The sequence below is a fragment of the Saimiri boliviensis genome, chromosome 4 (assembly GCF_048565385.1).
Source record: "Saimiri boliviensis isolate mSaiBol1 chromosome 4, mSaiBol1.pri, whole genome shotgun sequence".
Taxonomy (NCBI): domain Eukaryota; kingdom Metazoa; phylum Chordata; class Mammalia; order Primates; family Cebidae; genus Saimiri; species Saimiri boliviensis.
Window position 1 is genome coordinate 122853733 of NC_133452.1, and position 15935 is coordinate 122869667.

Genomic DNA, 15935 nt, shown 5'->3' on the forward strand with positions numbered 1-15935 from the left:
CAAGCCACCTATGACCTTCTTCACAGAACTGGAAAAAAAAAACCCTTAAACTTCATATGGAACCAAAAGACAGCCTGCATAGCCAAGACAATCCTAAGCAAAAAGAACAAAGCTGGAGGCATCCTGACTTTAAACTATACTACAAAGCTACAGTAATCAAAACAGCTTGGTACTTGTGCCAAAACAGAGATATAGACCAATGGAACTGAACAAAGGCCTCGGAGGAAATGCCACACATCTACAACCATCTCATCTTTGACAAACCTGACAAAAAGAAGGAATGGGGAAAGAATTCCCTGTTTAATAAATGATGTTGGGATAACTGGCTAGCCATGTGTAGAAAACAGAAACTGGATCCCTTCCTGACACCTTACACTAAAATTAACTCCAGATTGATTAAAGACTTAATCATAAGACCTAACACCATAAAATCCCTAAAAGAAAATCTAGGCCAAACTGTTCAGGACGTATGCATAAGCAAGGACTTCATGACCAAAACACCAAAAGCATTCACAACAAAAGCCAAAATAGATAAATGGGATCTAATTAAATTTCAGAGCTTCTGCACAACAAAAGAAACAATCATTAGAGTGAACTGGCAGCCAATAGAATGGGAAAATATTTTTGCAATCTACCCATCTGACAAAGGGCTAATATCCAGAATCCACAAGGAACTAAAACAGATTTACAAGAAAAAAACAAAAAGCCCCATTCAAAAGTGGGCAACAGATACGAACAGACACTTTTCAAAAGAAGACATACATGAGGCCAACAAACGTATGAAGAAATGCTGATCATCAGTGGTCGTTAGAGAAATGCAAATCAAAACCACATTGAGATAGCATCTCACACCAGTTAGAATGGCAATCATTAAGAAATCTGGAGACAACAGATGCTGGAGAGGATGTGAAGAAATAGGAACACTTTTACACTGTTGGTGGGAGTGTAAATTAGTTCAACCATTGTGGAAGACAGTGTGGCGATTCCTCAAGGACCTGGAAATAGAAATTCCATTTGACCCAGCAATCCCATTACTAGGTATATATCCAAAGGATTATAAATCATTCTGTTGTAAAGACACATGCACACATATGTTCACTGCAGCACTGTTTACAATAGCAAACACCTGGAACCAACCCAAATGCCCATCCATGACAGACTGGACAAGGAAAATGTGGCAAATTTACACCATGGAATACTATGCAGCCATAAAAAATGATGAGTTTGTGTCCTTTATAGGGACATAGATGAAGCTGGAAACCATCATTCTCAGCAAAGTGACACAAGAACAGAAAATCAAACACCAAATATTCTCACCCATAGGCAGGTGTTGAACAATGAGAACATATGGACACAGAGAGGGGAGCATCACATACTGGGATCTATTGGGGGGAATTAGGGGAGGGACAGAGGGGGTTGGGGAGGTTGAGGAGGGATAAAATGGGAAGAAATGACAGATATACGTGACAAGGGATGGAGGCAGCAAACCACATTGCCATGTATGTACCTATGCAACAATTCTGCATGATCTTCACATGTACTCCAGAATCTAATATACAATTTAAAAAAAAAAAACAGTGAATAATTTTAATGAGGTAACAAAAATATTAAGTAGTTCTTTATCTACTGGTTGTAACCTGTTCATTTTGTCTAAAATTAAAAATAATAATAACATTGAAATTGTCTTCAATCAGCACATCCAATTGGAGAAATTATTTTCTCCAAATTGGAAATACCTTTCTTCATAACACATATTTTGGGGATTTCATAGATTGCCGTGTAGGTGGAAAGCAGTATCTCAAACATGAGGGCCTTAATTTGAAAAACAAATAGACTTAAGCAATAAGGTACGGTGGGAATCATACATCTGGCAAGTCTGCTTATAGGATTCTAAAAATTTTTCTTATCAAAATTGTGACCAGTTTTGGGATCCTCTTGTTGAAATAATCACAAAATATTTACTACAATAATTACTAACTAAAGATTTACTACAGAGCCGGAAGTAGACTTTGTGACCATTGTTTAATAACATTAAATTTACAGATTCCCGAACTTAAAATAGGTGAGTTTTATGGTAAGTAAATTATACTTTAATAAATCTATTCAATAATATTAAGGCTGTCATTCATAGATATTCAGATCCAATGGCAGCAGCAGTTTAAAGAATTTCATTCCTTTTGACGTTTTAAAATAATTATTTTCTAATCTCAATAGTAAGAATACCTCCTTTACAGGCCGGGCGCGGTGGCTCAAGCCTGTAATCCCAGCACTTTGGGAGGCCGAGGCGGGTGGATCACGAGGTCAAGAAATCGAGACCATCCTGGTCAACATAGTGAAACCCCGTCTCTACTAAAGGTGCAAAAAATTAGCTGGGCATGGTGGTGCGTGCCTGTAATCTCAGCTACTCAGGAGGCTGAGGCAGGAGAATTGCCTGAACCCAGGAGGCGGAGGTTGCGGTGAGCCGAGATCGCGCCATTGCACTCCAGCCTGGGTAACAAGAGCAAAATGCCGTCTCAAAAAAAAAAAAAAAAAAAAAAAAGAATACCTCCTTTAAAGAAAAAAATATTGTGCTTTCTACTATACTTTTCAAAAGTGTTTAAGAAGTTGATTTCTTTCCTCCTAATCTCAGTCTCTTAATTTTATATGGCTCTACACTTTATTTTTCAACTGAAGCAGGGTCATATTAAATAGAATTTCTAGGTAACTTTATAGACAGCTCAAAGCTAAAGTTTAATCTTTTCCTGAAAAATAACTAACACACCATATGAAACATTTGTTAAAAGCTCAAGAGGCAAGCCCCAACACAGAAGCACCAATTTTACGGTGCTTAGAATCAATTTTAAAAGCAAAACCTCAAAGCTGATCAAAATGTCTTAATAATGAATAGTTTTATGTTATAAATTTAAAATAACAACTCAAAATGCTCCCTTTAGTTCCCTTCCTCTCAGCTGGGATGGGAGGCATTGTTTTGGTACATAAGGGAAAGTCTTGTTCCAAGTAGAGAGAGAATTGGGGCCATCACTGATAAGGTTTCCAATGTGTGCATGGCCCTGGTAAAGTGCTGAAAGTCCTGCTCTCCTGCTCCAAGTTCATCAGCACATGCAGATGCATCTGTGTTCTAATAGAATTTCTCAAACGTGAGTATCATAAGGCAGAGTTCATTTCAGGACTTTATGCTCCTGGGATGAGCTCTGATTCAACAAAGAAACAGAAAACTTTTTCTGTTCTTTGTTGCCAAGGACAAAAAAGAAAAGATATTACATCAAAACAAAAATTTTAAGCAAAAAAAAAAAAAAAAGGGTTTAGTTCTTAATCCTACATGTGTAAATGCTTGGTAGGTGTCTTTTTTTTTTTTTTTTTTTAAATAAATAAAGTGCTTTCATGAAATGGCTATTTGGTTCCAAACCAAAACTGTTTAGTGAGAAGAAAGATATTATTTTACATTTTTGCAAATTTCTTCCACCATGTCTAGCTTAATAGGTGTTTTTGGCTGGGCACAGTAGCTCACACCTGTAATCCCGGAACTTTGGGAGGCTGAGACGGGCGGATCATCAGAGGTCAGGAGTTTGAGACCAGCCTGGTCAACATGGTGAAATTCTGTCTCTACTAAAAATACAAGAATTAGCCAGGCATCATGGTGGGTAATTGTAATCCCAGCTACTCAGGAAGCTGAGTCAGGAGAATCATTTGAACCCGGGAGGCAGAGGTTACAGTGAGCCGAGATAGGGCCACTGCACTTCAGCCTGGGAGCCAGAGTGAGACTCCATCTCAAAAAAAAAAAAATAAAACAAGTATTTTTAAGAAAGTTTTATTTTATTTTATTTAAGTTGTACTTTTTTCCTTTATTTTCTTAATTGACAAAAATTGGATATATTTATCATGTAGAACATGATGTTTCAAATATGTATATATTGTAGAGTGGCTCAAATGAGCTAATTAATATAAGAATTATCTCACATATTTATAATTTTTTCTGATGAGAATATTTAAAATCTACTCTCAGCAATTTTCAAAACATAAGATATTGTTGCTAACCATAGTCACCATGTTGTAAAGTAACCTGTGACTGAGGACAATATGCAGATGTGTCCCTTTCAGAAAAGCACAGGTAGGCTGGACATGATGGCTCACACCTGTAATCCCAGCACTTCAGGAGGCCTAGGCGGGTGGATCATCTAGGAATTCAAGACCAGCCTGGCCATCTCCACTAAAAATACAAAAATTAGCTGGGCATGGTGGCAGGTGCCTGTAATTGCAGCTACTCAGGAGGCTGAGGCAGGAGAATCACTTGAACCCGGGAGGTGGAGGTTGCAGTGAGCCAAGATCGCACCACTACACTCCAGCCTGGACAACAAGAATCTCAAAAAGAAAAATACAGTGTAGCAAAAACAAAACTAAAAAAAAAGTTATATGTTAGTTATGTGTTAAAGTGAGTGGCACAGACAGTAAGTACAATAGGAATTAGAAGAATGTGGTTGCCAAAATGTAAAATGTATCAAGGATTTACATTAAGTTCATAAATGAGGCTTATTTATAACATACATCTATCACTGATCACAAATTCTCATTGATTCAGGATTTTCTTTTTTTTTTTTTTTCTCAGAGATGCCTTTGAGCATCAGCTTAAAGCTAAAAATCCTTTCTCCTAAAAACTGAACATACTTGGAACACAAAAATGTACATATCATATAACACATTTACAAACCCCTAGAATCCAATAATAGATTTTCTAAGGTCTGCCAGAGTTCCAAAATCAAGTGTCTTTTGCCCAGACTGTCTTCTTCTATATAGTTTGTCAACAATGTTTAATTCAGCCTTCTATTACTCTTCGGCTGGACATGTGATTGTTTTCCAACTACTGACCTGTTCCCTAAACACTCCTTACCTTAATCCAGGTTGAATCTTGCTAAAATTCCCTTTGCTCTAAATTATTTTCCTCCTCAAAATGTTTCCTGGTTTCCATTGCTAATGCTGCAAAATGCAAATTTTTAATCTGCTGTCAAGTTATACATGACTGTTATCAACCTGTCTCTTCCTGCTATACTTTTCCTCTCTGCATAGTAATCAAATTAATTGTACTACTCTATCCCCACTTCCAAGAAACACCCTTTCCTCCTCACCAAGCAATGAGCTGTGTTTCTGCTGGAGCTATGGCCAACTTGGGAACTCGTTACCTTGTACTAGTTCTCCTTTTTTCCTCCTCCCTTTGCTTCTCTCTTACTGTTGCTTCCTTGAAAGAGTACCCGTTACTTCCATGGAATTGCCTTTAACTCTAGAAATTCTAATTTTAGATAGGTAATTTTTCTTACCTATACAGTTGGCAAAAAAAAAAAAAACTTTCAAAATGTTTAATCTATTAGTGAAGCTGCAGAGAAGCAGATACTATTATGTATTAGAGCAAACTAATTTCTCTATTTGTTAAAACACAGACTGGAAACTGCCCAAATGTTCATCACTAGGTACTTGGTTGAAAAAGCTAAGGAATATTTATATAATGGAGGAATACATATATAACAAAAGGACTTTATATGTTGCTGTGGTGTGATCCTCAGGACTTAAGTGAAAAAATCAGGATAAAGAAACATGTAAGAAAAGGGGATTATAGATATAGATAAACAGATATAAAAACATAAATATACTCACACATAAAGATATACTCACATTTTTCTAAGAAAAAAATGCAAGATTACACACACACAATTTATAAATGATTATCTATAGGGTGAGGGAGAAAACATAATAGTAACAGGATAAAAGTTAGGCTTTCTAACTATCATTTGCTTTATAATTTTTACTTGGAAGCAGTTAAAATGTTTCACATGGTAAATCAAAAAAGAAAAAGATCAATTTTAAAATACCGAAGGAATACAAGGAAATGAATAAATTCAACTGTACTTCAAGTTGGTAGCATAACCAAGCAGAAAAGATTTAGTTCAATTGATTTTAAAACACAGTATTTTGACTCTACAGATTATAGCCTAAAGACAAAAAGAACATAAAGATATTCTATTGAATCCTGTAGTCTTGATGTTAGCAGTAACATCGATATCGCTATTTTGAAACTATAGATAAAAATACCCAAATATCAATATATTTATGTAACAGATAAATATATATAAACCAAATGAATAATTATGTTAATATTAATCATTAGGAACTAGAATTTTCAGCACGAAAAAGATCTAGGCATAAAATCAAAGAAGTAAAAATCCTTCTAATCCTTAATATAAACTGGAATTAATGTATGAACTCATGACTTAAATTTCTACCCAGGAGGCTAAGGCAGAATAATCACTTGAACCCAGGAGACAGAGGCTGCAGTGAGCCAAGATCAGGCCATTGCACTCCAGCCTGGACAACAGAGCAAGACTCCACCTCAAAAAAAAAAAAAAAAAAAAAAAAAAAAAAAAAACTTTCTCTTTTTAAAAAATTTCCCAGCTCTATTCAGTAAAAAGATTTAGAAACAATAATAACTCAGTATCAATGAACACCTCTAGTGCCAAAACTCATCTAAATACCATTTTACACTAAAATGAACCAAGACTTCTTAGAGAATTGTACACTCAGCTCTAGGAGAGAAAATGTATGACATAAACCTGGATATCCTTTTATGCCTGAAAGCAACAATGTTAACAAAGGTAACTATGGTTATTTTAAAACACAACAGGAGCCAACTTAAAGAGACTCCCACTGGCCAAAGATGAGACATTTTCAGAAAATTATCTTTCTATAATCAGAAAATATGGAAAACTTACTTGAAGAGTGTAGATTCTAAAATAAGCTCACATTTTCTGTTTATTATTTAAGTAGCTAGAAAATAAGAGTCAGAGGTAAGAATTCACCATGGATTTTCATCAAGCCTCCCTACATTGCGGCTTAAAAGTAATCTCTTTTCTCTCTTGGTCTTTTTATAATTTTGATGTCAGTTACTTTCTACCAGACTCTTGAGAGCTACATAAATTGTGAATATTCCAAAAGGAAGGTTTATGTTCTCAAGTCATCTCTAGTTTAATAGTCGTTCACCCATACTGACTATTCCATATCACAGATGCCTAAAAGCTACAATCAACTTCTTTAATTTCTATCAAATTAACAAAGCACTTTTAGATCAGATTGTTTTGATTGCTGCAGGGGGTGGGGAGAGGTGAAAAATGTTGAAGCCAAAGGTTTATATCATGGCCACCTAAACAACTTCCGACTTGTCTTTTGGTCTCCGCACCACTGCAGTAAGTACATGGCAATTCCACTCCAGTTTTTTGTCTTCTGTCCTTTGCTTTCCTTTGCTCCAACTGAGTCTGTAGGTTAAAATAAACCACATTTCCTTCCTGGTCTCAGGCAGAGTAATTTATCATCTTATTTTGTTGCCTAGGCTCATGTTCATCCCAATGCAACCAGGGCCTACCATCTACTACAAGCAGCTCATGTAGTTTCCCAAACACAGTTCTCTCCTTAAAAGGAATTCTGACTCTAGCTCTTAACATAGTAAAATGTTCAGGCCATTACACCTGGAGAATAGAACTAGAAAATATGGGCTACAGACAACTGCCAGTATTTTCAATAGCATGTGAACCGTCATGTCATCTCATCCCTCTTACACTCTGTGAGGTATCACCAAGGACCTAGGTGAGTATCACACCAGCAAAGAAAGGAAGGCCCTGGGAGAAAGTCATCAGGTGAAGTGATTATTACAGCAACCTGTCCTAGTAAGCATACTGAGTTTCACCATGCCGTCACATTCCATGAGGTTTATTTGTTTTAGCACTTGATTGTATTTTCTTCAACGGCTTAAATTTTGAGCAAGTCATTTAACATCTAGCAAATTTTGGCAGGTAAAATGATATACATCATATCACACGTTATTCGCCCAACTTGTTACTCAACTGGAAATAAACCATAAAGGAAAGAAACTTGATATGAATTAAGTCATTCAACACAGCAGATTACCTAATGAGAAGATAATTCAGCTATGTTTCCCTTTTTCGTTAAATAGCAGAGAAATGAGTCATGTATGCAGAACTGATTCCTTTGGATCCTGTGATCACCCACTGCTAAATTACAGGCATTTATTCTATTACACCTATGACTTTATCATTACACTACATAGATTTTGTGTTTTTGCTTTTGCTTATGCACAGAAAACTCACAAATCTATAACCAGAACTGTTTTACAGATTGAGCTCAAGGTAAATTTTCTCTTTCTGTTCTTATTTCAGCCTCAACATATGCAGAAGAATCTCTCTTATCCAAAGCATCAAAATCCATATTTGATAGGTAACCTGAAAAACTAGGCTAAGCAGAGGCTGTATTTTTCTGTATTAGCTTCTCATCTGCTAACTGAGGGATAATAATATTTACTTTGTAAGTTTTATATGGTAATTAAACAAATTACTGCATCAAAGTACTTAAAATGGTGCCTGGCACTTATGATAGTAAATCTAGAGATGGATATTAGAATATGTTCTTACTAATATAATTATTTTACTTCTGTGCATTTAGAACAAAACTTATTTAAATTCCTTTGCAGATAAATTGTTTAGTTCTGACTTGTCAATTTGATAGCTTAGAACCTCTATGGGTTAAAGTCCTAAAAAACTTTGAATATTATATTTTACATACATCATATATTTTATACCAATACATTATTCTAAATAAAGTAGCAAGTCCTCAGGGTGGGGAACAAAATTATGTTTTCTGTTTTGTACTCACCTTGGTAACAAAGATAATCTGCTCTATACTCCCTCTTTGGTAATATTTAGTGAATAATATTTAACAAAAAATATTAAATCTTTTATTATCTCATTTTCAGTTAATTTTTGTAAATCCACGTTCATACTAAACTCTTGCAGCCTTAGACTTGCCTAATTACAAGAAAATTAAATTATTCATGTTTAATTTCTATCCTAATGAGAAAAAATTAACCCATAGAGGTTCTAAGCTATAAAATTGACAAGTCAGAACTAAACAATTTATCTGCTAAGGAATTTAAATAAGTTTCGTTCTAAATGCACAGAAGTAAAATAATTATATTAGTAAGAACATATTCTAATATCCATTTCTAGATTTACTATCACAATGAACTGTTACATAAAGTGTTTAACATTTTATTCTCTGCTATCATCTATTTATGTTTGGAGACAGAAGAATCCACAAATTGTTCTTTGTACTAACAATTAAGGATATATAACATTTTTTGAATGGTCTTGAAATAAGAAAACAGTGCTCTGAATAATGTCAGTGATTCCTCAGAATAATTTAAGTAGTCATAACTATTGTATGCCGGGTGCATGTGTCCCAGCTCTTTGCCTGCTAGTCTAATTCACAAATCTGCCTTATGTTCTTAACTATCATCAAGTTTAGCAGCCATGTCCCTAGATGGTTAATTTAAAAAAAAAAAAAAAAAGCAATTTTATCACCTACTCTTACCTCCAATGTAGTCTAGCTAAAAGTGGATTTTTTTTCAACTTTTATTTTAGATTCAGGGTGTACATGTGCAGGTTTGTTATATAAGTAAAGTGTGTGTTGCTGAGGTTTGGTGTACAAATGATTTCATCACCCAGATAGTGAGCATAGTACCCAAAAGGTAGTTTTTCGCCCCTTGTTCCCTCCCACCTTCTCACATCAAATAGCCCTCAGTGCCTGTCATTCCCACTTGTTTGTGTCCGTGTGTACTCATTGTGTAGCTCCCACTTATAAGTGAGAATATGCAGTATTTGATTTTCTGTTTCTACATTAGTTTGCTTAAGATAATGGCCTCCAGCTGCATCCATGTTCTACAAAGGACATAATTTTGTTTTTTCAATGGCTGTAGTATTCCATGGTGTATATGTACCACATTCTCTTTATCCACTACACTGGTGATGGGTATCTAAGTTGATTCGTGTTTTTGACATTGTGAACAGTGCTGCAATTAACATAGAAATGCATATGTCTTTTTGATAGAATGATTTATATCCCTTTGGGTATATAGCCAGTAATGGGATTGCTGGGTTGAATGGTAGTTCTGCTTTAAGATTTTTTAGAAATCTCCACACTGCTTTCCTCAGTGGCTAAAGTAATTTACATTTCCACTAGCAAGGTGTAAGTGTGCCCTTTTCATTGCAACCTCACCAATGACTGCCTTTTTTTTTTTAACTTTTTATAATAGTCATTCTGACTGTTGTCAGTTGGTGTCTCATTGTGGCTTTGGTTTGCATTTCTCTAATGATGAGTGATGTTGAGCATTACTCCATCTATTTGTTGGTTTCATGTATGTCTTCTTTTGAGAAGTTCATTATTTGCCCATTTTTTAAATGGGTTGTTTGGTCCCTGCTTGTTGAATTGTTTAAGTTCCTTATAGATTCTGGACATTAGACCTTTGTTGCTGTGTAGTGTGTGAATATTTTCTCCCATTCTGTAGGTTTTCTGTTTACTCTGTTGATAGTTTCTTTTGCTGTGCAGATGCTATTTTAGTTACTGTAGGCTTGTAGTATAGTTTGAAATTAGGTAGCTTGATGCCTCTGGCTTTGTTCTTTTTGCTTAGGATTCTTTCTGCTATTTAGCATCTTTTTTGTTTCCAATAATTTCAGAATTTTTTTTAATTCTGTGAAAAATTATGTTGGTAGTTTGATAGGAATAACATTGAATCTGTAAATTGCTCTAGTCAGTATTGCCATTTTAACAATACTGATTCTTCCTTTGCATGGGCAGGGAATGTTTTCCCATTTGTTTATGTTATCTCTGATTTCCTTGATCAGTGTTTTATAATTCTCATTGTAAAGATCTTTTACCTCCTTGGTTCCGTATTCCTAGATACTTTATTCTTTCTGTGGCTATTGTAAATGGGATTTTATTCTTGCTTTGGTTCTCAGCTTGAATGTAATTTGTGTATAGGCATGCTACTGATTTTTGTACAGTGATTTTGTATTCTGAAATTTTACTGAGGTTGTTTATAAGTTCTAGGAGCCTTTTGGTAGAGTCCATGGGATTTTTTTCAGTATATAATTATATCATATGCAAGGAGAGATAGCTTGGATTCCTCTCTTTCTATTTGAATATCTTTTCTTTCTTTTCTTGCCTGATTGCTCTGGCTAGCACTTCCATTACTGTGTTGAATAGGAGTGATGAGAGTGGGCATCCTTGTCTGTTTCACTTCTCAAGGAGAATGGTTCAATCTTTCACTTGTTCAGGATGGTGTTTGGTTGTAGATTTGTCATAGACTTTTCTTATTATTTTGAAGTATGTTCCTTCAATGTCTAGTTTGTCCAGGGTTTTTAACACAAAAGAAAGTTGAATTTTACCAAAGCCATTTCTGCATCTATTGAGGTCATGATATGGTTTTTGCTTTTAATTTTATGTGATGAATCACATTTATCAATTTGTGTATGTTGAACCAGCCTTGTACCCCAGAAATAAAGCCTATAAAAGTGGGCTCTTTATGCTTTCCCTTTACTATATTGCTATCCAGTTGTCCCTATTTCACTAACAACATGGTGTGCTTTCATGGTCCCAGCATTTCTACAGGAAGGGGAGACATAAAATGGTGATTAAGGGTGGACTTCCTCACTCATTAGCAGACTTAACCTCTCTGTTCCTCACATTTCTTCTATGCAAAATGAGGACAATAATAGTACCTTTCTTATAAGGTTATAGAGAAAATCAAAAAGGTTAGAAGAGTGCCTGGCACATGGTAAGCCTCAAATAATCTTTGTCTTTACTGTAATTTTTTCTCTTTCATACCAGCGCACTTAACAAAGCATTGAAAATACCTCTTACATCTACTTCAACCTTTGTATCCCCACAGCCACTTTCCTGTTCAGGACTTTTTCCTCTATCTGCTTTCTTATCCCAGCCATTACCTATTAAATTTATTCGTTTATGTGTTTATTCCCTGAATAGTCAATAAAAAATTACAATATACCAAGAACTTCTTGGGGCATTGGGACAATACTAAAAAGCAAATATCTCTGCTGTCATGGAATTAACGGTCTAGAGTGCTGGGGTCACAAAACTATGGCATATGGGTCAAATATTGCCGACCACCTATTTGCGTAACTAAAATTTATTGGCATACAGCCACATCCATTTGTGTGTTTTCTGTGGCTGCTTTCAACAATTACAGAGTTTAGTTAATGCAACAATATCTATATGGCCCACAGAGCAAAACTGTAATCTGCCTTGCCCTTTACAGAAAAAGGTCATCAGCTCCTTGTTTAGTAGCAAAAATATGCTAAGATCTCAGTAAGATTAAAATTACATCACCAGAGAGCTTATTGTTACACTACGTGGTCATCCTACACATAACAGATTAATATTCTTAAAATGTGCCTCATTATTCATGTCATTTTCTGTACACCTGTCACTTAAAAGTTGAACTGAAGCCAGGCACAGAAATGCAAATATTGCATATTCTCGCTTATTTGTGGGCTCTAAAAATCAAAATAGTTTAACCCATGGAGATAGAGAGTAGAAGGATGAGTACAAAAAGTAGTGAGAATGAATGCACAAGGACTAGTATTGGATAGCACAACAGGTGACTATAGTCAATAATAATTTAATTGTACATTTTAAAATAACTAAGAGAGTACAACTGGATTGTTTGTAATACAAAGGATAAATGCCTTGAGGGGATGGATACCGTTTTCTATGATGCGATTATCATACATTGCATGCCTACATCAAAACATCTCATGTACCCCACAAATATATACACCTACTATGTACCCACGAAAAGTAAATAGCTTTTAAAAAAAAAAAAATGAACTGTTTCAGCCTGTTAAAGTCCTTTAATGCCTCCTCTCAATTTGTACAGGCAAACATCACTTTGGCAGCCTTTTCTAAACCTTACCTAAGTTTTCCCTAAGTATTTCACTAAAATTACTTAGGTGTTCATCCCACAGGCTCCCATAATACCCATTTTAGCACTTGTTCCATTTTATTAAAATTGTCTCCTTGCTAATCTGATTTCTCCAAAAAACAGAAGTCCACAAGCTCAAAAAAGGAGTCTCCTGTGTTGTAGAATCTCAGTACCAAGCACAGTACTATGCTCAGTCCTAAGACAAGCACACACCTAGCCTGTAAAAAATAATGATAAATATTCTTTAAATAAATACCTACCACTCTTTGTTTTGCTTTTACATTGCCCATTATGTGGCCACCTCACCTCACACACATACTTCTCAAAATCTACTCTTCCTCAGGGCAGAGTAGAATATGTGGTTAAGGGAAGAAGTTAATTAACATCAAGAGTTAGAAAAATATCACCCAATATAGAGAATAACTAATAAAGCCTTGAAATATGTTATTATCTATATTTCACAGGGTGCTAAAGAAACCAAGGGACAAAAAGAAAAATCTGACTTTGCACGAAATCATTCCCATTAGAATTATATAACTAATTATACATTAAACATATAGCTAATTGTTTCAGACCTAAAAATTTTGAGAGAAACTATATGAGTCTCTGATTCATTTGTTATTTTTTCAAAGATTTCAGCACCTACCTTATATTATTCTTAATGTGATTTATCTACTTTAATATCCAAGCAAGTATTTTATTCCCATAACACTATATTATATACCTTAAATATATACAATAAAGTATAAGTGAACTAAATAAAATAAATATTTCACCATTGTAAGTTCTGTCTATAAGGCAGTGAGAATAATTTTGTTTCTAAGCTTTTTTCAAGTATATAGAAAATGAACCACTAGATGGTGCAATCATCACTTTTAAAAGTAATGACAGAGACTCATGTTTATTTAAAAATTAATTAAAAAGAATTTTTACTATAGTTTTAAAATTTTTTTTAATTCTTGTTTAAAAATTCTTTAACAAGAATTTTTACTATAGTTTAATTTTGTTTCAGAAATCATTTACTCATTCTATTGTTTGTATAAGAGGTCTTTATACATTTTTATACTCTGCGATCTTCAAAATAATCTTCAAAATATATAATTTTGTAGCAGATTCTGTATTTTCTTTGTCTCTATTTTTGAAAACCCTATACAATTTTCTAAACTTTGTTTGCACAACTATTAACTTAGATGCAACAAGCATTTAAAGTCCACGACATAAATAAAAGGTCTGGGAAGATATGCTCATTTGCTGTCTTTCTCCAGCTTAACAGATTCTGACACTTACACCTCACACCCATTCTAGAATGTGCCTTTTAGACTGGCACTATTTTTTGGTGGTTTATTAATACTCTCTGGCTCTGACAGGAATTTTAAATTAATTCTTTCTTTCATGTACCCCTTAGGATAGCATTACAAGAGGAAAGAAAGGAGGGGGGCAGAGGAGAGAGGAAGGAAAGGAAGAAAGGGAGAAAGGGAGGCAGGGAGGGAGGGAGGGAGGGAAAGAAGGGCAGAATAAACACAGGGTACTCAGATAAATTTGAATTTCAGACAGACAACAATTTATCAAATATATATAACAACAAGATATATAACAATGATATCACAAATACTATTTATTTAAAATTCAAATATTGTAGGGAACATGTATTAGTCCATTCTCATGCTGCTAATGAAGACAAACTTGAAACTGGGTAATTCATAAAGGAAAGAGGTTTAATTGACTCACCGTTCAGCATGGCTGGAGAGGCCTCAGAAAACTTAACTATCTTCGTGGAAGAGCAAGTAAACATTTCCTTCTTCACATAGTGGCAGGAAGGAGAACGAATGCCCAATGAAGAGGCAAGTCTCTTATAAAACAATCAGATCTCGTGAGCACTAACTCACTATCAGGAGAACAAGATTCGAAAAACCACCCCCGTGATTCAATTTTCTTCACCTGGTGCCTCCCACAACATGTGGTGATTATAAGAACTACAATTCAAGATGAAATTTGAGTGAGGACACAGCCAAACCATATCAGGACATACTTTTACCAATATTCCTTGTTTATCTTGTGTTTAAATTTAACTGGATGGTCTGTGTTTTATCTGACAACTCTACCTTTGATGGGTCTATCAGAAAATTTTCTGCTGCACTCCGCTCAATATCATTCTCTCAACCCAGACAAGGTCTCTCTTTCAGCTGAGTATTCTCCATTACCCCTCAGCCTCTGCTCCAGCAAAAAACCTCTTACTGCCAAAGAATCCTTAGCCAGCAGGACACCTCTTAGTCAAGATCGATTTTTATATGTCCTCAAGCTGATGTTCCTGACTATGAATCCCTTTCCTGGGATTCACTCACATTTGACTTGTCTCCAGCAGGTTTGCAACTCCTTCTGCAACCACAGGAGCTGAGCCTGTGAGTTTGCCAACGCCAGAGAACACATAGCAAGCTGCCCAAGTGGTCCAGCTAAATCTCTTTTCACTAGGCTTGAGGTTAGGAGACAGCAACACCATGCACAGCTTTTTCTCTGGGTGCTGGTGTAGGAGTTGGAGGAGAGACTTATAATGCAATTTTGTCCTAAGAAACGATTCTCAAAAAATTCTCTTTCAATTTTTCCACTCTGAATCTTTTAAAGTCTTTGATGTGGATTTCAGTAATCCTACAACCAGTTATTAACTCATTACTTTGACAATGTAGGTCTTAGTAGTTCAAATCACAATTAATTTTGATCTCTTGGAACTTCAGTTAAAATTGATATGTTAGCAACAGGGCAATACATAGTGTGTATCCATCTCTGCGCAAGTGCTCAAACCATGTGGCTTTCTCTCTCAACCCACAGCTGCAACTGTACCACTGGGTGGAAAGGAGCATTCTGCACAGAGACAGTTTCCACCTGTGATCCTGAACATGCCCCTCCACACAACTGTAGCAGAGGAGCAACCTGCATTTCATTACCTCATGGATACACCTGTTACTGTCCTCTAGGAACCACTGGAATCTACTGTGAACAAGGTGAGACAGAATTTCAAATCATTTTGCTGTCTACAAGTTTAACTAAAATTAGGAACTTCAAAGTCAGTTTTCTTTTTGGAAAGTAAAAAAGGACATATAATAACATT

The 15935-nt window shown here is 35.3% G+C and overlaps 1 protein-coding gene across 1 annotated transcript in view; it reads left to right on the plus strand.

Annotated features, from left to right (window-relative positions):
- Positions 1–15933, plus strand: part of LOC141584329 (protein eyes shut homolog) — a 254903-nt gene extending 238970 nt beyond the window's left edge. The window contains exon 8 of the mRNA XM_074398129.1: positions 15656–15933. Within this exon, the coding sequence (XP_074254230.1) occupies positions 15656–15914 (259 nt within the window). The 3' untranslated portion in view covers positions 15915–15933. The remainder of the gene's footprint in view (positions 1–15655) is intronic.
- Positions 15934–15935: the final 2 nt, after the last annotated feature.